The 19515-nt window shown below is 46.6% G+C and overlaps 2 protein-coding genes across 17 annotated transcripts in view; one reads left to right on the top strand and one right to left on the bottom strand.

Annotated features, from left to right (window-relative positions):
- CLUAP1 (clusterin associated protein 1) overlaps positions 1–1192 on the top strand; it is a 33510-nt gene extending 32318 nt beyond the window's left edge. For all 13 annotated transcript variants that reach the window (XM_001502142.5, XM_014730198.3, XM_005599015.4 and 10 more), the window contains one exon: positions 109–1192. In XM_001502142.5, the coding sequence (XP_001502192.1) occupies positions 109–258 (150 nt within the window). In that variant the 3' untranslated portion in view covers positions 259–1192. The remainder of the gene's footprint in view (positions 1–108) is intronic.
- Positions 1193–4381: 3189 nt separating this feature from the next.
- Positions 4382–19515, bottom strand: part of NLRC3 (NLR family CARD domain containing 3) — a 35147-nt gene continuing 20013 nt past the window's right edge. Inside the window, exons 7-20 of one of the 4 annotated variants that reach the window (XM_001499267.6) lie at positions 18691–18774; positions 18046–18129; positions 15733–15816; positions 14330–14413; positions 13442–13525; positions 12641–12724; positions 12050–12133; positions 11347–11430; positions 10791–10874; positions 8525–8608; positions 8014–8097; positions 7233–7316; positions 6720–6803; positions 4382–6403 (exon numbers count right to left, since the gene is read on the bottom strand). In XM_001499267.6, coding sequence (XP_001499317.2) covers positions 6313–6403; positions 6720–6803; positions 7233–7316; positions 8014–8097; positions 8525–8608; positions 10791–10874; positions 11347–11430; positions 12050–12133; positions 12641–12724; positions 13442–13525; positions 14330–14413; positions 15733–15816; positions 18046–18129; positions 18691–18774 — 1183 coding nt within the window. In that variant the 3' untranslated portion in view covers positions 4382–6312. Of the gene's footprint in view, positions 6404–6719; positions 6804–7232; positions 7355–8013; positions 8098–8524; positions 8609–10790; positions 10875–11346; positions 11431–11567; positions 11695–12049; positions 12134–12640; positions 12725–13441; positions 13526–14329; positions 14414–15732; positions 15817–18045; positions 18130–18690; positions 18775–19515 lie in introns of those variants that run through there. The other 3 variants (XM_023616428.2, XM_005599014.4, XM_023616429.2) reach the window with 3 other exon arrangements.

The following is a 19515-nucleotide window of genomic DNA, read 5'->3' as shown; positions in this document are numbered from 1 at the left end:
GCTTGCTAGTTATTGAGCTACTAGTAAAAAGTGAAGTAGGGTCTTTGCTGACAAGATGTCAGTAATAGGATGGGACCCTTACTTCTGTTTACTGTCTTTTTCCTATAGGAAGACTCAGAGGACAGTGAAATTGATATGGAAGATGATGAAGAAGATGATGATGATTTGGAAGATGAGAGCATCGCTCTCTCACCAGCGAAGCCCAGTCGAAGGGTTCGGAAACCTGAGCCCCTGGATGAGAGTGACAATGACTTCTGACCTTCTTGCTGAGGGACCCAGGCAGATTAAAACCCTCAGATTTGTAGGTAAATGGGAAATTAGAAGGTTAGGAAGGAAACATATGTTCTCTTCACTAAGCCAGCTGGACTCATTGTTAATGAAGCAATACCTATTTCTGCTTTAGCCTCCTATGTGTTACTCCACAAAGCTTAAACAAGAACTGAAGCAAATCTCAAAGATGACGTTTTTTTTTTTTGGCCTCATTTACCTCCTAAAACTTGAGAAATGCATATTAGTGATTCACATCCACAGGACAAAAACTCAAGGAGAAGTAAGGGGAAGCACTGTATAGGTCTTGGCTATTGTTGTCACACATTTCCTCTAAGAGTCAGTGGGCCAGACTGAGCACAAGGACTCATTTTAGGAATCAGAGGGAAGTGTCAGACTATTAAACACTTACACAGTTGAGAACATTTACTGTACACCAGCTTTTAATGGTAGCCCTTATTTCATTTTAAAGTTGTCTTTCTTCTGCATGGTCACAATACCAAGCTTTAAATGTATTTTACTAAAATCTTCTGAATGAAAGTTGGCTAAGTTAGAGGAAAACCAGCTTTCCTTGAATGTTAGGCAACAGAGAGAGGCTCCAGATTATAAACATTCCATTTTCTCTCAGGAGGCTGACATTCCTCCTTAGGAAAGCAAATTAAGGAAGAAGTTTGAGTGCATATTCGTGTTTCTGACTTAAAAAAATAAACTAGAATTGTATTAGGTAGAGAAGCACTAGAAGAATTTCCCTGTTGTGAAATGAGAAGTGACACGTGGAGTTGTTTTGTTTTGTTAATATGGAAAGCACAGAACAGTTTTCGTTTATTTTTCATTATATAGTCAGAAGACTTCTGAAGTTACTTCTTTCTTAATAAATGTATTTAATACCATATTTTTATATTATTAAATAAGCTTTACTGGGAAATGTAATTATTTTGTTTATTTGCACCTATAACATATAAATACTATTCAAGAAAAGTTCACAGGTTAATGTGGTACATGTAAATTCTAGAAGACTGTGTGACAATTATTTCTATCTTTGCGTTTTTCTCTGTCTTTTCCTAAATTTGATGCATGAGATTACTCTTTTTTTTAAACATTCAGCATTCAGTTAATTCACCAGTAATTTGAGATGTGCCATCTTCAAAACAATAAGCTGAAAAGGAGATAGGTGTGTCGGGAGCCATGCTAACCACCTCAGATGCCATGGCTTCTCAGGAGCAAAAGAGTGACTGCATCTTCTTGGATGTTATAGCTTTGGTTTACCTGAGTCTGACCTGACTTATGTTTTGAAAAAACAAAAACTATATTTCTGTTTTCCGTATGTGATGCTTTCTTCTGATGGACATTAACATGGGAGTCCGACTCAAACTCAGATAACACACCCAGAGAAGGAGGCAACAGCTGCAGTGGGCATTTCATTGTTTCACCTGCTTCTTGGTCATCCTTCATCCCTTGGTTAACTGAGTTTATGCAGAGTCTCACCATGATATGGCACTTCCTGACTTGAGTAGCTTCTCTCAATGAAGAGGTTCCAAGTACTTGATCATAGTTATTAATGTACTTCTTTCTCTGTATCAGATCCAGGAGTCAGATATGTGCAAGGGCCTTATGACCTGGTGTCATTTGGTTTTGCCATGCAGCAGAGCAGACTCAGGCCCCAAAGAAGATTATGTGATTAGGTCAATGAAAAACTACCATTTAGATCTCTGGCGACAGTTTTTTTTCCTGTGTAATTAAAGGACCTCTTAAAATGCTTTAAAATGTGTGTGTTGACAGCAAATATAAAGATATTTTTTAAGTCTTCAATTTTTATTGGTGGTAGCCATCAAGAACAAAGTCCAAAGAACTGTTCCCGTTTTAGTTGGGACAGAAAGAAGAAATGCAAGATATCTTTCAGTAGCATTTTAAATTATATCAGGGTCAAATGTCTAAAAGGAAGGTATGTCCCTTTAGTTACCAACATACTCCATAAATATCACAGCTATTAGATTGGCCCAGAGGACTCTTGAGTGCTAGCATTCCAGGACTGGTTGAATTAGAAGAGAACTAAAAGGTTCTTCCTCCTACCCAGAACAGAAGGCCTCTCATTCAGGATGTGACTGGATCAGGAAGGCAAAGGGCTCAAGAAGGGATGTCATTAGGGAAAAATGGAACTGATGGAATAACCAATGTGTCTATGAGAAATAGTATTCAGATGTTACACTTCTGTTGGACAGTTTGGAAAGAATTAAGCAATAGTGACACAGAAAAGTAAATTTTTTAAATGATGCAACTGTTAATTCTAGAAAGAACAGTAGATTATATAGGAAGAAAATGGCTCAGCAGCGATTAGTACTCATAAAGTCATAAGATAAACACTAAATAATGATTTAACCAAAAATCATGCTATAACTATATTGAAAGGATGAAGAAACAAAAAGTGGGGACATAAGGCGATGTACATACAAGTGCCATTTCCCATACTAGGAAAGTCAATAGATAATCTCTAAAATGATAAAGCAAGAAATAGTGTATGTAGGATATTTAGTTTAGGGGATAGGGGTATTCAGGAAGGGGAGGAACAGGACAGGAAACTGCTGTTTTCCATTTTAAGCCTAGTAATACTCTGGCTTTTTAAACTATGTGTATTACTATGTATGTTGCTTTGATGAAAATGAGTTTTTAAAAAGATAAATATTCAGACAGGAAAGGGGTAAGAGCTGGAGATTCAGATTTGAGAATCATTTATGTAGAAGATTCCTGAGGGGAGACCATGTGGGATGAGAAGAGAGCTAAGGGTGGAAACCTGAGAAACACTTGTGTCTAAAGGGAAACGTCCACAAGGAACCAGAAAGAAAGATGGAAAGTGTTTTCTAAAGTGACTATATTTTATTTTAATAGTTAGGAAAAACTTTAATTTTTCAAAGAGTGTTGAAGAAGAGTAGTAACAAGAAGGTAGGATTGGAAGATCGTAATGTTATGGAAGCCAAGGCAGGGGAGAATTCCCAAAGACGGGGGAGGTGAACAAGTGCTAGATCCTTGGTATGAGTGAGCTTGAGTCACAGCAGCCATTGAAGTTGGCAGTTAGGAAATTTCCGGTGACCTTAGCCAGGAGAAGTCAGATAGAAAATGACGGGTTGAAGAGAGGTTGGAATTTTGAACCAACACACTATGGATGACTGTTCAGAAAGGTGGGATGGTCACAAGTGAAAAGAGAGGGCAGAGCCAGGGGAGAAAAGCAGGGTCAAAGAACATTTTGGAGGGGCAGAGGGCTATTTTTTGTGGGGTTTTTTGGTGGAGGGAGTTTGAGAGGAAAACTTGAACGTGATTTTTTGGCTGAAGGGAACTAGCTCGTGGAATGCGAAGGGTTGAGTCTACTAGGAAAGAGAGAGAGTGTGTGTAATTGATGAAGCAAAGTCTGCATTAGGAGCCACTCTGCTTAAATTTGTACTGTATATTGAAAAGATACACAACAGATAACCACTTGGGTTGATGCTCCTATTTGGAGTCAGAAGCCAAAGGTTGATTTTACCATCTTTTACACCTGGATTTCTATAGTATCTATTGTAGGTAAGACCTAAAACAGTTTTTTGACTTGGACATCAGGTGGAGTACCCAGAATACTGAGCTAATACCTCGGAAGTTGGGCCAGAGTAACCTTAGACTGAAGGATGGCCAATCCTGGCTAACAAAGCTTAAAAGCAAGTTTTGAAAGGATCTAACTGTTTCTTAGTAATTGTGTCCCAGAATAAAGCTCAAGAATATTTTAAGGAATATAAAAATACACTCAATAAGTCAACATTTCTAATGTCTGGTGTCCAATCAAAAATTACCAGGCATGATGAGAAATCAAGAAATAGACTAAGAAATAACAGATGATAGAATTAGTAGTAAAGGACATTCAAACAGTTATAACTATATTTCATATATTCAGATGGTAGAAGAAAGCTTGAGCATATTAAGGAGAGATATCGAAGATATAAAGTCTCAAAACCTCTAGAGATTAAAAAAATGGGATGAAAACTATGCAAACTGGGATTAAGGGCAGATTAGACACTGCAGAAGAAAACAATAGTGACCCTAAAGACACAGCAATAGAAACTGTCCAGAATGAAAAACAAAAAAGCCACTGTGTTGGTCATCAGTTTATTGCCTCAGCTCCAAATTCACCTTGTGGCCTCCTCAGTGATAATGGAGCTATTCCTTGCAAATCTCTCTCCTTTGCCAGCCAGCAGGATGATAAGCCTTGTCCATAGAGTGCAGAGAGACTTTGCAGGAGGAAGGGGCTTTCCTTCAGTTCTAGTGTGGCTTGCTTGCCCAGTCCCTGGAGGCTCCAGCACACTTTTCTTTTTCCACTGCTTTGGTCCCTGAGGTGTCTCCAGTGCCCAGTTCCTGCAGGGCACAACTTTCTCCAGCATTTGACTACTGCAACTCTTGTTCTGTTGAGTTCTCAGCTCAGCCAGAAACAGTGCAGATCAGAAAACAGTATAGCAACATCTTGAAAGTACTGAAAGAAAAAACTGTCAATCTAGAATTCTATACCCAGCAAAATACCTTTCAAAACAACAGTAATCCAATAAATATTACATAAGACCTATGTTCAAGTGTCCCTAATTTCCAAATAATGTTCTTTATAGCTGATTTTTTCCCCTCCAGTCTAGGATCCTACCAAAGATCTTGCATTAAGTTCTTATGTCTCTTTAATCTCTTTCAATTTAAAACAGTCCCCAGCCTTTTGTATTTTTCATGACATTGACATTTTTGAAGAGGTCAGGCTAGTTTTTTTGCAGAATTCCTCTCAGTTTGGATTTTGTCTGATTATTCCTTCACTATTAGATTCAGGTAAACATTTTTGGCAAGAATACTACATCAGTGATGTGTCCTTCTCAGGGCATCACAGCAGGGGGACATGATGTCCATTTGTCTTATTATTGGTGATGTTAAGTTTAATCACTTTAAGGCAGCATTTGCAAAATTTCTCCATCTTTAAGGTACCTTTTTCCCTTTGTAAATACCTTTTGTTGGGTGATACTTTGAGACTGTGTGGCTGTCTTCTTCCTCAATAGACTTTCATCTATGGCATTAGTATCCATTGATGATTCTTGCCTGAATACTCATTTTTAAAGAAACCTTTGGAACAACAGTGCTTCCTGTTCAAATTTAAAAATAATTATAATCTTCATAATCATTTTCCTTGGTTATTTAGTTGATGAGAGCCATTTGGGGTCTTTTTCCTTTCAACAGACATCCGAGGGAATTTATGCCACAGGAAGCTCAGCTTGCTTGCCTTCATAGGGAAGCTATAGCCACAGTACTGGTTTTGGAAGTCCAATGTAGAGTAACATTATTAAGCCATCAGTATTTAACATGCTATTGATAACCAGTGTGCCAGGCTCCAAATAACATGCCAGACGTAATCCATGCCTTTGAGAGATTTTGTAATGGATGAAAAATGGAAAAAACCTTGGAGAACGTTCTTTTTCTGTCTCTGTCTCCAGAATCCCATAATTAAAGCCTTCATTTCTCTTCAAAAAAATTCCCATAATTTTTCCATGTGTCTCTAAGGATCATACTCCTAAAACCTTCTTTTCTTCGCAAGAAAAGAAAAAATGATCTCCTCTGTCACCAATGCCAAATTGAAAGTCTTAATGGGCTTGAAGATGGCAACTCATTTCAGAGTGAGGGGGACGATTTAAACCAGGGCAGTAATAATAAGTTAGGGGTACATGATGACCTCAGGGTATAAATAAGCTCAGACCAACTTCTTACCTGCTGAGCTTTGAGGCCTACATCTGTGAGTCCCTTGGTGGAAGACTTTTCCCTCTCCTCTCTGTGCCATAGCAGTGTGCATATTGCCCCCACCAGGACTGACTGGACCAGGAGAGGTGCTAGTGACCTCCTTTGGCAGCACCTTTCCTGCCTCCTTGCAGGAGACCAGCTCTCATGTGACTCAGCATCATTCCCAGACCACAGGAAGGCACCCTGGAAAATGTTCTTTTTGTTGGAAAGCTTCCAGCTGCATCTGTCTGTCCTCCTGCCTGGCCTATGAGGAACTTGTTTTGCTCACATTTCAACAGTGCATGAGGGAGCATTTGTCTTGATAGCCTCTGAGATCATCCTGGCACCAGATTCCCCAATGTGATTTCCCTGGAGACTAGAAGAGAAGGATTAGGACAGGGCTTGAGAAATTGAAGGGCTAAAGGCCTGCAGATTCTCTTTAGTAAAGAGCATATGGTCACTACATAAAATGCATAACTCCACGTGAAACCTTTGTACTTCCAGGATCCCTCCCATGGACAAGGCTCAGAATGGCTCCCTCTTATACCAACTTCCCCTGAAGAGCTGCTGAGAGACTCCTTGGGAGTCAGGTGGCTCCAAGAAACGGGTGGAAAGTAGGGCCTGACCTGGGAGCAGTTCTAAGGTTGAACGAGAATAGCAGGGAAGAGCAGATGCTGCTGAGGCCCACTCACTTGATGTGCTGGAGGCCGTGGTTTCCAGACAGTGCAGTGGCAACGCATATCGCCCCATCCATCCCCAAGGAGTTTTCTTGAAGACTAAGCAGAGGAAAGATAGAGATACCACAGTGAGCCATTCAGAAAAGAAGAACATGCCCCAGGAAGCAGCATTGCATTATCTTGGGGGGCAGTTCTGGGGCTGATTTGTCCACAGGCGCAATAGCAACAGCGAAGTGGCATTTAACTCTGAGACCTGTGTCTACAAGTAGCCAGGTTGTCCCACCCAAGTGCCATGAAGGATGTAAGAGCAAAAGTGCAGATGTTGAGTGACCTACCTCTGACTCAAGCTAGGCAGAATGAATAAACCCATCCTCAATTTGGGCTATAGTAAACAGAACAGTCTGAGCTATTTATATTTGGAAGGAAGAAGGTACAGAGAGATCAAGGGCATCTTATCCCATGGGGGAGGTTCCAGAAGAGAAGAAGTCTGCTGCTCTAGGGTGCAGGTAGGTCTCTATAACCACTCACTTGAGTCTTCGGAGACTTGAGTTGACCTTCAGAGCATTCGCCAGGGCTTTGGCTCCAGCCACTCCGATGGTGTTTCCTCTTAAGCTGACAGGAAAAACAGGAAACCTAAGGCACAGTGACAGCTAAGAGGCAAAAATGATACCTCTTCAGATGAGGGCTACTGGATAGAGGCAGTGTTTACTCAGCAACCACGGCGGGTGAGTTGCTCCTTCCTCACTCCCAGGCTAAGAACAGAGATCAGCTCTGGGGAGCAGGACACACGAGGGATGATGCCAGCCCAACCTGCGTGTTTTATTGGAACCCTCCTCCTCCTTTTCCATTCCAAAGAAAGGAGAACGGGGCTGAGAGAGGAGATGCAGCACTCCAGCCAGCAGTCCCCATGTGCTCAGCTTCACAGAAGGGTGAGAGCAGGGATGACTTGGACACACCTGAGAGCCCCACAGAACTTGATGCCCGCACCCTGGAGTTTGGACGGAGATCAGTGGCCTCTGGCTATCCCATGGGCCCCTAAACAGGGCGATGTCAGCCTGGGCAAGGCCAAGGAGAGCAGATATGAGAAGATATGAGAGCAGATAGGAGAAGAGGACCAACAATAGTGACTGCAGGAAAAGGTATGAAATGGGATCAGGGGAAGCTGGGGCAAGCTTGATTTAAGTGAAGACATTTAAATGATTTGTGATTTTCCATGTAAATTCACATTTTTTTCCTTCCATATCTATTTATTATGAATCAACAACTTGGTTACTTTGGACAAGAGACTACCAGACACTGGAATACTTACTCAAGAATCTCCAAGGTTCTGTTCACAGCCAGGGCCTCCCCTAGCGCCTGGGCCCCTGGAGCACCAATGGAGGCCACCTGGAGACTGTAAGAGGAAATGGAATCAACACGGACAGGGCAGGCCTCTCCAGCCCTCACACCTGTCCCAGCCCAGTTTCTCGCCATATTTGCCGTTCGTTTTCACCCTCTTGTCTCAAGGTTGGAAGTGGCAAAATAGTTGAAAACTGTTGTCCCGTGGTCTGTGCAAAGAACACCGCGTCTCCTACCTAGACCGTCCGATGCCTAGGACAGAGATCTTGATGCTATGGATACAGGAAGTAAAGGTAGTCTCCTGGAGTGTTTAGGGGAGGTCACGCCCTGAACCACTGATTCTTTCTAGGTGTTTGGTGTCCCGATTGCTAATATTAAAAAAATCAAACACACCTTCCTTGACGGGGAAACAAGACTGATGTTTAGCATGAAAGGATGGTGAGGGGGCCGGCTTCCTGGCTGCCGTGCATCTCGGGACTTACTAGAGAGCAGTGAGGGCCGTGTTTGCCTTCAGCGCACTGGCCACCGCAGAGGCGCCTTCATCCCCGATGGCGTTCTCCTGTAAACTGAACACAGAGCGTGACCCCTGGGGCACAGGGCCAGCACTCCAGCATGACGTGCTGAGCTTGGACCTTCTAGATTTAATTCAGACCATACACACCATAGACTATACTCCCAGGGTTGCCCTGAGGATAATTGTCCACCCTGTGTGGTCACTGCAGTCCCATAGCCTCCTAATTAACATGCAGAGGGGTCTGGGATCTGCATGAGTCTGGACCATCAGAGGCAAACAAGAAAAGGGACTCATGGAAATACTGTCAACAAGGGGTTGGACAACAGGGTGTGCTTTTCAAAGTCATCTAGAAAATTAAATTGAAGTCCTCAATCCCTGGCCCATTCTTCCTAGTCAATGTTTACATTTTCTTTTTTTTCCTTCCACATTGGAGGAAAGTAGCAGGCCCTGGAGCAGTAAGTGATTAAGAGCTTAGTTGAAGTGGACATTGGCATGTTTAAGGGAGCAGTTTGCATTGATAATTTTAACAAACATTTGAGTGTGTATTGTGTATTAGAAAGCCCAATTCTGTCCTCTTAGAACTCAGGTGGGGACACGATTAAATGAGCAGTCACCATAAGCCAAGTGCAGGCTGCAGGGGGCACTGGTCAGGGTCTCCCATCCCAGTGCTGTCTTGGAGTCTGCCCAGAGGAAACAGATGTAAACTAAAACCTGAAGGATGAGAGATGGGAGAGAGGGCCTGGCACACCAAAGGGACCAAAAAAAGTCGAATTGAGTTGCTGAAGTGCGAAATGAGGCTGAGGAGATGCAAAGGAAGCAGGTCTTTGGGAAACTTAGAATCCACGCTGAGGGTTGGTCTTCACTCTGCAGGCACTGGGCAGTGATTTAAACAGCTTACCCAGCGCAGGGACAGAGTTACATTTTGGAGCCATCTTTGTCCAGCAGTGTGAGAGGATGGATGAGATGTGGAGGCTGCTATAGTGATGCAGGTGAGTGATGCTGGTGGCCTGGATGGTGGCCATGGGGACAGAGGGAAATGGCTGGGATGTTGGCAGGACTTGGAAATAAATTGCAAGTGGGAAGGGTGAGTAAAGGCAATGTTTCCAGTTTGCACAATTGGTTGGCTCATTCCATTCATGAGATGGGAAACCAAGAAGCTGGCTTGTGGGAGAGAGAATTTGGGCAATTGGAAGCGCCTGTGAGACAACCAAGAGGAGATGCAGAGTGGCCAGTGGATACATGGGTCTGGAGCTCAGGAGAGTGGTCTGGAATACATATATGGGGCCACCAGGACTTCAAAGGTAATTGGAGCCCTGGGAGAGGAGGAGAACGTCCAGAAGAGACGTCATTCAAGGGAAGATGGCTTAGGACAGAACCCTGAGGAACACGAGTATTTCAGAGCCCAACAGAAGAAAAGAATGAGGAGGACCAGCCAGAGATGGGAAATCCTGGAAGCTGAAGAAGAAGAACTGGTCAGGGTCAAAAGCAGGTGAGGCTCAAAGGTTAAACACAGAGTTACCATTGACTCAGCAAGTCTGCTCCCAGGTATATACCCAAGAGAAATGAAAACATGTCCACACAGAATCTTGTTCAGGAATGTTCATACAGCATTATTCATAATAGCCAAAAAGTGGAAACAACCCAAATGTCCATCAGCTAATGAATGGATAAACAAAATATGGTCTATCCATCCAATGGGATGTTACTCAGCCATTGAAAGAGATGAAGTAAGGATCCATGCTACAACATGGATGAACCGTGGAAACATTATACTGTGAAAGACGTCAGTCACAAAAGAACACATACTGTATGATTCCATTTATATGAAGTGTCCAGAACAGGTAAATCCATAGAGAGAGTAGATTAGTGGTTTCCAGGGGCTGAGGGCAGGGGAGAATGGGGAGTGACTGCTAATGGGTATGGAGTTTCCTTTGGAGCAATGAAAATGTTCTAAAATTTGTTGTGGTGATGGTTGCACAACTCTGTGAATATACTAGAAACCAGTGAATAGAACTCTTTAAATGGGTGGATTTTATGGTATGTGGATTATATATCAATAAAGCTGTTAATTAAAAAAAATGCAGTTGAGGGCAGAAACATGCCCCCTGGCCTTAGGGCAGGGGAGGCTGTGTGCTGGGGGCCATCTGCATGAGCCCTGTGCCTGGTGGGCACTGGGGTTTCAGATTCCTCTGCTCCCCTGCCCTCCCTGCGGCCTCTGGAGAGGCCCCACTTACTCAAGGCTAGTCAGGCTCCTGTTGAGCTGTAGTGCTTGTCCCAGGGCCTTGGCAGCACCGGCTTGGATGAAATTCCACTGCAGGCTGGACAGGCACAAACATGTAACCATGTGGCCAGGGCAGAGCCCAGGAGGTCCTGGAGACTGCAGAAAGAGGAGGCTTCTCCCAGGAGAGTCTGACAGTAGGGATGGAGTCCCTGCAGGACGGGGTCCTGGCCACCGATGGGCAGAACTCCTGCAACCCTCCTCAGGCTTAGTCCCCAAGGGGTCAACGAGCACTCTCTGGTTAGGGGTGGGCACAGGGAAAGACTCAAATGGTCCCTGCATGAAGCATGTGACCTGCAGAGGCACAGCCATGGGCACCCACCTCCCACCATTGGCCTCTCGGTGGATCAGCTTCAGGAAGCAGAGCAGGGGGCAGGGCACGGCTGACTGGAGGCCCCTGAGACCATGTAGGGGAGCCCCAAAGCTGGACTTGGTATCATGCATCAGTTGGTTTGAGTGTGGCCCTGCAGCTCTGCAGAGGGGTGGGGTGGGTGGAGCTGCCATAGACTCACTGAAGGGACGTGAGGGCGCGGTTTTCTCTCACTGCCACCGCGATGGCCTGGGCACCCTCGTCGTGAAGGAGGTTGGCTGTCAGGCTGGGAGGAGGGGAACAGGGGCAAGTGAGCGGGAGCCAGCTATGAAGGCCCCTGTTCTTACTCACCAGGGAATCCAGACTGCTCTTCTGACCTGCACTGAGGACCGCATGGAGTCTGCTAGGATTGCCTGGCTCATGCTTGTGGGGGCACTTGTCTGTCCCAGGCGCTGTGCCAGGCATGTGCCCTGGACTATTGTACCGAATCCTGACAACTCCATGAGGGGTGGGCCGAGGCTCCACTGAGTGAAGTTCCATGACAAGTCACCTGCCAGGAGACGGTGGAGCTGCCAGGGACTCACTCCTGATCCCTGTGTTGTGCTGCCCCTCACAACGTGGCCCCTCCTACGTGCTCGACCATCACCATGGGGGTTGGGGGCAAGCAGTGTCCCTACTAACCTCATCTTGTGTAATTTATGACATGAGAGTGGGGGACTTGTGTCAGGGTTGCCACCAGATGCCAGGTCTCCTGGCTACCTCCTCCCAAGCAGGTCCTTTTCCAGCCTTGTACAATGGCAAGGGCAATGAGGGTCTGGCCCATCTGTGTCCCTGCTCTGAGTGGGCGAGGCTCAGTGGGGCATAAAGGAGCCTTAGGAAGCACTGCCTGCCCCCCACTCACGTACTCCAGGTTCTTCAGGGTGCTGTTGGTACAGAGAGCATGTGCCAAATCCTGGGCTCCCTCTGGGCTGATGGAGTTTTCTCGAAGGCTGAGGAAAGAGAAGACCCTGAGCTGCTGACTAGATAGATGTGGCCTCTTGGGGAGATAAGCCCAGGCCTTCAGGCTTTTTGGGCCTCGTGACCGATCTGGGCTGAGGTGTGACGAGTCCGTTCCAGCAAGCTCAGGCCTCTGACAGCTAGCCAGGTGTCCTCACTTTAGGACTATCAGTAGTAGGACAGTCCAGGAGGAAGGGGATGAGACGACAGGACCTCAGGTGTGAGGGGCAGGGGCAGGCAAGCATGCTTGGGTACCTAAAGGGCTTGCATATAAGAAGGGAGCAGCAGAGCGGGCCAGCTGAGGGCCACAGCTGTCCCCTGCCCTCCCAAGAGAGCAGGAAGAGTGTAGGAGGCCAGGCTCAAGAATCAAGCTGTCCAACCATAGCTGTTCCCCATGACAGGCCCACCGGGGTAGGTGTAGGCTTCCTAGCGCCAGTCTTTCCTTCCAAGTCCCAAAGTTCCTTCAGACCCCCTGGTTGGTGAGGGAGGCCAGGACTTACTTGAGGCTGAGGAGGGTCTGGTTGGTGCAGAGGGCCCCCATCAGTGCTGCCACTCCCGCGTCACTGATGGAATTGCTTTGCAGGCTGCAACAGGGGATGGGGCATACTTGGTATGGCTGGCCCAGGACCCAGAGGGAGCTGCCAATCCAGCCTGGGACTGCAAGCACTGGGTTCAACAGGGAGTTGGGGGACCTTGAGAACAGGTGTCACGCCACACTGCTTTTCTCATCATTCCTCTTTCCTCTCCCATCCCCCACATTCCAGCCCCTGCTAGGTCAGGGAAGGTGAGGCTAGCACAACCAGCCCCAAAGTTTAGACTCTGCCTTGATTTGGGTGGCTCCAAACAGCCTCTGAGGGAGGCGTGTTGTGTCTGCAGCCCCCAGAGAAAGTGGCGCCACCAAGTCTCCCCAGTGTGGGCAGTGCTGAGCTCCCCCACCCCCTACCAAGGCCACTGCAGCCAACCCCCTCTTCAGCCATTTGCACCAGCTTCTCAAGGGCATTCGGTGCTTGTTGTCACTCTGAAAACTCCAGAACCAACACCAACCCTTACTGTCCAGGGAAACGGAGCTGCGGCAGGGGGGATGGGGGTGGGAACGGGACAAGTAGGGTGGGCATGGAGGGAGAGACACTAAGATCACAGTATGCCCAGGGTTGGTGGTTGGCTGGGTTCTGGCAGGGAAGTGACCCTGACTGCTGACTGATAGCCCTCATCCAGGACTCCCCCACCTTCTGGATGGGAAACCCTGGGGGAGGTCACTCTCTGCCCACAACCACCTCTGGAGGGTAATCAGGCAGACTCACTCCAGGTTCTCCAGGCCCTGGTTCACCTTCAGGGCCTCAGCCAGGGCCTTGGCACCTCCATCACCCATGCTGTTACTGGAGAACCTGCAAGAGATAGGACCCAGGTGAGCTGGCCTCCTCTCCAGGGTAGGGCTGTCTGCTGTCTTAAGAGTGCCCAGTGCACAGTTTGCTCTGCCTGAGGCCAGTTAGGTAGTAGCCTCTGCAAGTGATCACCAGCTGCCTGCAAGAGATCAAGATACGAAAGTCCTTCCTTTTTTGTTTGTTTTTTTTGTTAGTGTTGAGCTAATACCTATTGCCAATCTTCCTCTTTTTGCTTGAGGAAGATTGTTGCTGAGCTAACATCTGTGCCAATCTTCCTCTATTTTATGTAGGATGCCGCCATAGCATGACTTGATGAGCAGTGCTAGGTCTGGGCCCAGGATCCAAACACGCGAACCCTGGGCCACTGAAGTGGAGCACGTGAACTTAACCACTAGACTACCGAGCCGATCCCCAAAGTCCTTCTTGACTCCCTGGTGGGGAGCTGGACCAACCCTTTAGTGAGAGGTACTTGTGATACTTTATGTGAAAATGACCAGGAAATGCTGTTTTCTTCTGCCAGCTAGGAAGCAGTAAATGTGAGCCTGAGACAACTGGGGCTCACATCATCCTGGGAATCTGGGTCTCCATTCCCTGGTCCAGTGCTTTGGAGTCCAAAGCCAGCAATCCTGCACCCACACATTCATCCGTCCACTCACCCACACATCCATCCAGCTATCCATCCGCTTCTCCATCCACCCATCTATCCACTCATCTACCCATCTATCCCCATGCTCACGAATATTTATTAGGGGCTGGGCATTGTGCCAGGCACTGAGGATATCAATTTGGCCCTTCTGCATTTCTCACATGAGCTCCTTCAGACTCTTGTTCTGCTTCAGGGCATCTGCCATCCGCTGGGTTCCCACGGGCCCAATGGTGTTCTTCTGCAGGCTGTGGGAAAGGAGAGGGGTCCTTCAGCAAAACTGGCCACAGCCATTCCAAGGCCAAGGACAGTCTGTTTCAAGGTGAGAGGTCAGAGACTATTCAAGTGCCCTCTCGATTTATCAGAGCAGGGGGAAGAGGTTTCCAGGAAAGGTCTGTGAATTGTTGCGAAAGTGATGCCAGTAGACATTATGTGGAGAGTAAGAGGCAAGGGCAGCTGGGCCCTCCCTTGTCAGAGGCTGGAAAGCAGTAACCAGCAAATGCTGATAATATCCACCAAACTCCCAAGTGGGTACTTCCACATACAAGCCCTGCTGGCGCCTCACCCAACCAATGCTCTCAACATTCAACCGTCTACCTCCATCTAGACCAGCCAGCAGCCTACCTCCCAGCTGTACAAACCTTCCTAGGACAGATCTCTAAAAGCTACTTCCTCTTATATTATGTCTGGAGGACGTTATAGGAGAACCCCTGTGCTTATCCTAGAAGGACAGGCAAGGCAGGACCTCTCCTGTGTGAGGCTAAATACAATCTAAACAAAAGGGACTTGTCCCTGGTTCCAGAAAGGAAAGCGACCTTCCCCTGTCTCTTTCCTTGAAGTATTTTCTTGAGAAAACCTGCAATTATAAATTCTTTCTCTGTCCATTTGAGAAGTACGTACATCTTTTTGAAAGCTAAATAAACCTCTTGCCAGGTTACAGCCTACGAATGTCTTTTGTAAGAACCTTGGAGCCATCTCTCTGAAATGTTCACATCAAGGAGATAGCACTGGCTCCACACTGTAAGTGCCTGCTTGTCATGAAGATAGGAGAAGTTTTATTTTTCCCTTAGATAAAGGCAAATTAGCAAACACAGATAGCTACCCCAACTACCAGGTGAATTTCGGATAAACTGTGACAAACCATGCTGTCCAGTCCTCTTACTTGAAGACAAGTTGTTGTTTATCTTGAAAACACATTTGTAATGGGTCGTGTCTGCTTGGCTATAGGAAAGGGTGAGATTTCTTTGTCTCCGCATTCTGATTGGTGGACTGCCTATAAGGTGCACTGCAGTCTAGCTGAATGTTTATTCAAATAATAGAGCTGTTCCTCCTTTCCTACATTCGTGGACAGGATTTTCTGAGTTGGCAGGAGGCTTTATTTTTAATTATTTCCCCAACCCCATTCTCTGGAAAAGCGATGGGCATCAAGTTTTCCAGGGGCCATCCAGATGGGTCAGAAAACCGTGCACCTTGCCCCATCCATCCCTACTTGCAGAAAACAGGCAGAGAGGCCCTTGGAGGAGGAGAGGAGGGAGGAGGCTCTCTGCCAGGCAGCTTGTGCACTCACTGCAGCACGGAGAGGGTCCGGTTGGTGCCCAAGGCCTCAGCTATGGACCTGGCACCATCATCCCTGATCGTGTTGCTCTGGAGGCTGTGGAGGCAAGGAAGAGGCGCATTACTGATGGAGCACCCGAGGGTGGCTTGAACACCCACCACAGTGTCACCAAGGCCTAAGCAGGGGCCAGCAGCTGACCTTGGTGAGAAGGCGCTCTGACCATTACATGCTCTCACTGCCCATCACATGGGAACTAGGGAGTAATCAGCCCTTCTTGCTGATGCTCTGGCCTTAGGTTTCCCTCTGGGTCTCTCAGCGCCTGCCTGCTGACTGGGGACAAAGTGCCCATAGTCTCTGGACAATGATAACTAGGTCATCAATAGTCCTAAGAACAGCTAAAAGCCACAGCACCCAAGTGTTGGCAAGGATGTGGAGAAATTGTAACCCTCGTCTGCTGCTGGTGGAAATGTAAAATGGTGTGGCTGCTGGGGAAAACAGTCTGACAGTTCCTCAGAAGGTCAAACATAGAGTTCCCACGTGACTCAGCAAATTCCACTCCTAGGTATCTACCCAAATTATTGAAAACAGGTCCTCATATAATTGTACACAAATGTGTACAGCAGCATTATTCACACAGCCAAAAGGTGGAAATAACCCAAATGTCTATCAACTCATGAATGGATAAACAAATTATGGTCTGTCTGTCCATATAACGGAATATTATTCAGCCTTAAAACCAGCCCTGGTGGTCTAGGGGTTAAGATTCACACTCTCACTGCTGCATCCTGGATTAATTTCCCTATCAGGGGACCATCCTGCCATCTGTCAGTTGTCATACTATGGCAGCTGAGTGTTGCTGTGATGCTGAAAGCTATGCCACCAATATTTCAAATACCATCAGGGTCACCCGTGGTGGACTGGTTTCAGTGGAGCTTCCAGACTAAGACAGACTAGGTGGAAGGACCTAGCCACCCACTTCCAAAACAACTGGCCATGAAAAACCCTATGAATAGCAGTGGAGCATCATCTGATATAGCGCCGGAAGGTGAGAGGATGATGCAAAAAGACTGGACAGGGTTCTGCTCTGCTGTACACAGGGTTGCTAGAGTTGGAATCTGCTTGACAGCACTAACAACAACAAATTCAGCCATAAAATGGAATGAAGCACTATGTGCTACAATGTGGATGAACCTTGAAAACATGCTCAGAGAAAGAAGACAGACATAAAAGGCCTTATTGTAGATTCCATTTGTATGAAATATCCAGAATATGCCAATGGAGTTACTGCGGAGGCTGGTGGAAGGAAGAGAAAGAACCATTCTCTCATCCAGTTCCCAGGGAGGGAAGGAGGAACAGGAGTTAACACTGACCTTTAGAGATAGAAAGCAGATTGGTGGTTGCTGGGGCTTGGGGAAGGGAGAATGGGAAGTGACTGATTGTGGGAACAAAGTCTCCCTTTAGGGTGACGAAAATATTTTGGAACTAGATAGAGGTGATGGTTGCCCCATTGTGAATGTACTAAATGCCATTGAGCTGTATCCTTTAAAATGGTACATTTTATGTGACTTTCACCTCAATAAAAGTAAATAAGTGAAAAAACCAAAACAAAATGATGGTACACATTCAATTAAGAATGGATACAAGCACAGGCCCCTAAAAGGAGCACGGCAAACCACTCCAAACCATAAGAACCTTCTGGAAGATGAGCTTTTTCTTTTTTTGAGGAAGATTAGCCCTGAGCTAATATTTGCTGTCAATCTTCCTCTTTTTGCTGAGGAAGGATTGGCCCTGAGCTAACACCTGTGCCCATCTTCCTCCACGTTATATGTGGGATGCCTGCCACAGCAGGGCTTGATAAGCGGTATGTAGGTCTGTGCCCAGGATCTGAACTGGCGAACCCCTGGCCGTGGAAGTGGAGCATGTGAACTTAACCATTACACCACCAGGGTGGCCCCAAATGGGCTTTTTAATGTCCTGGAAAAAACCTCAGGGGAATTTTCTAATACCATGGGCTTGGGAATTTCTCACTCAATGGAGGACAAGAGGTTTTCCTCATAGATTATTTTGCCCTTCCACCTCTACATACCCCTCCCCTCTTCTCCTCTATCCTCTGCTCAGGCCATAAACACAAGCACAATGACTAGGGAAGAGCTGGAGTTTGGAAATTTTCTTAGGATACAAGATCCCATCGTATCTAATTAGATGGGAGCTGGTATCTCATGCCCACCATTTTGAATTGCCTCCCACTCTGTGGGTGGCATCCAAGAAGAAGGTTATCCCGGCCCTCTCTTGGGGGCAGCAGGACAGGAAGCAGATGACACGTACCTCAGAGAGGCCAGAGTGCGGTTAATCTTCAGAGCATCTGCCAGCGCCTTGGCCCCTTGAGGTCCGATGGAGTTACTGCGGAGGCTGGTGGAAGGAAGACAAAGAACCATTCTCTTAACCAATTCCCAGGGACGGAAGGAGGAACAGGAGTTAACACTGACCTTTAAATCTATGGTCCTTGAAAGGAATGTATCTGGGTTAGGATTTCAGGTTTGGCAGAACTGGGGCAGAGATCCTTATTTAGTTGAACAATGAAGGAGATTCCCAAGATGGTCCCATGTGATGGGGAGCAGAAAGCAGGATCTGATGGACTAGTGGGCTTGGGCCAAGTGTGGAGAGGAGGAGAATGATAACACTAGGTTCAGAGCATAAATTCTGGTGACTCACTGGGTGAGTCCCAGCAACTGAGGAGCAGCCATGACTTTGCTTGCTCAGCTGTCCTTCCAACCCACCCAGGGGAGAGTATGGTCTAGGGTCCTGTCTACAGGGGCCCAAAGACCTTGGAACTTACTCTGAGTGAACTATGGGTATTATGCCCAAAGGCTACCTATGGGCTGAATCAGGCAGCGTGGATGGGACCTCAGTAATTTCACAGGAGGGGACTTCACAAGATGGCTTAAGATTGGCCTCTGGTGTTCTACTTACTCCAGAGTGGTCAGACTTCTGTTGACCAGGAGGGATCTGGCCAGAGCCTTGGCCCCCTTGTTACTGATCTGGTTCTCAGCCAAACTGCCCAAGGAGAGGGAGAAGAGTGGTTATTACAGGTATACGAATCTTGTCGCCTCTTTCTTACCACCATGCCCATGATCCAAACCCCTGGCCACCCCAGCATTGTCAGGGCCTGGACCCAGGTGGAGATGAGGTGAGCTCTGGAGCAGAATGCCAGGCCCAGAAAAGCTAGGTAAAGTCGGACCAGAGAGGGCAGACAGACCTACATGCTGGCAAAGGGTCCCAGGGAAAAGTTTGGCCAGAATTCAGCACAACATCTTCTACACGAACAGCACAGCAAAGAGTATGTACAATTATAGAGGTCTACCACATGCATCCCAGCCAGTCGGTGTGCTAGAAAACTGGCTCTCAGGAAAAAAACAAAACACAAAATTCCTGATTTGTTGCATTGGCCAATTTCCATGGTGTAAATACTCCCACCATGGCCAATTTCAAGCACTTCCAGCTTGCAAAAATTCCGGAAAATTTAACCATCCGCTCTCATGAACTAGTGCTAAACTCATACTCCCAGCACATCACTGTTCTTGGCCCTTTCTCTAACGCAAGAAAGGAAAACGGTAGAGTTATTACAGAACTAACTTAAAAGTAAAATTAAAAAGTAAAAATATCCTTGAAAGGATGACTCCAGGAATATCCTAGTGGATCAACTTAGTGTTGCTTCATACCAATTTCAGAAATGGTAGCTGTTGAGTTTCTTGACAGTTTCTTATGCATTTAAAACAATAGGGCAGCCAAAGGATA

The sequence above is a fragment of the Equus caballus genome, chromosome 13 (assembly GCF_041296265.1).
Source record: "Equus caballus isolate H_3958 breed thoroughbred chromosome 13, TB-T2T, whole genome shotgun sequence".
Taxonomy (NCBI): Eukaryota; Metazoa; Chordata; class Mammalia; order Perissodactyla; family Equidae; genus Equus; species Equus caballus.
Note: the sequence above shows the minus strand (reverse complement) of the source record. Positions and strands in the feature narration are given on the sequence as shown.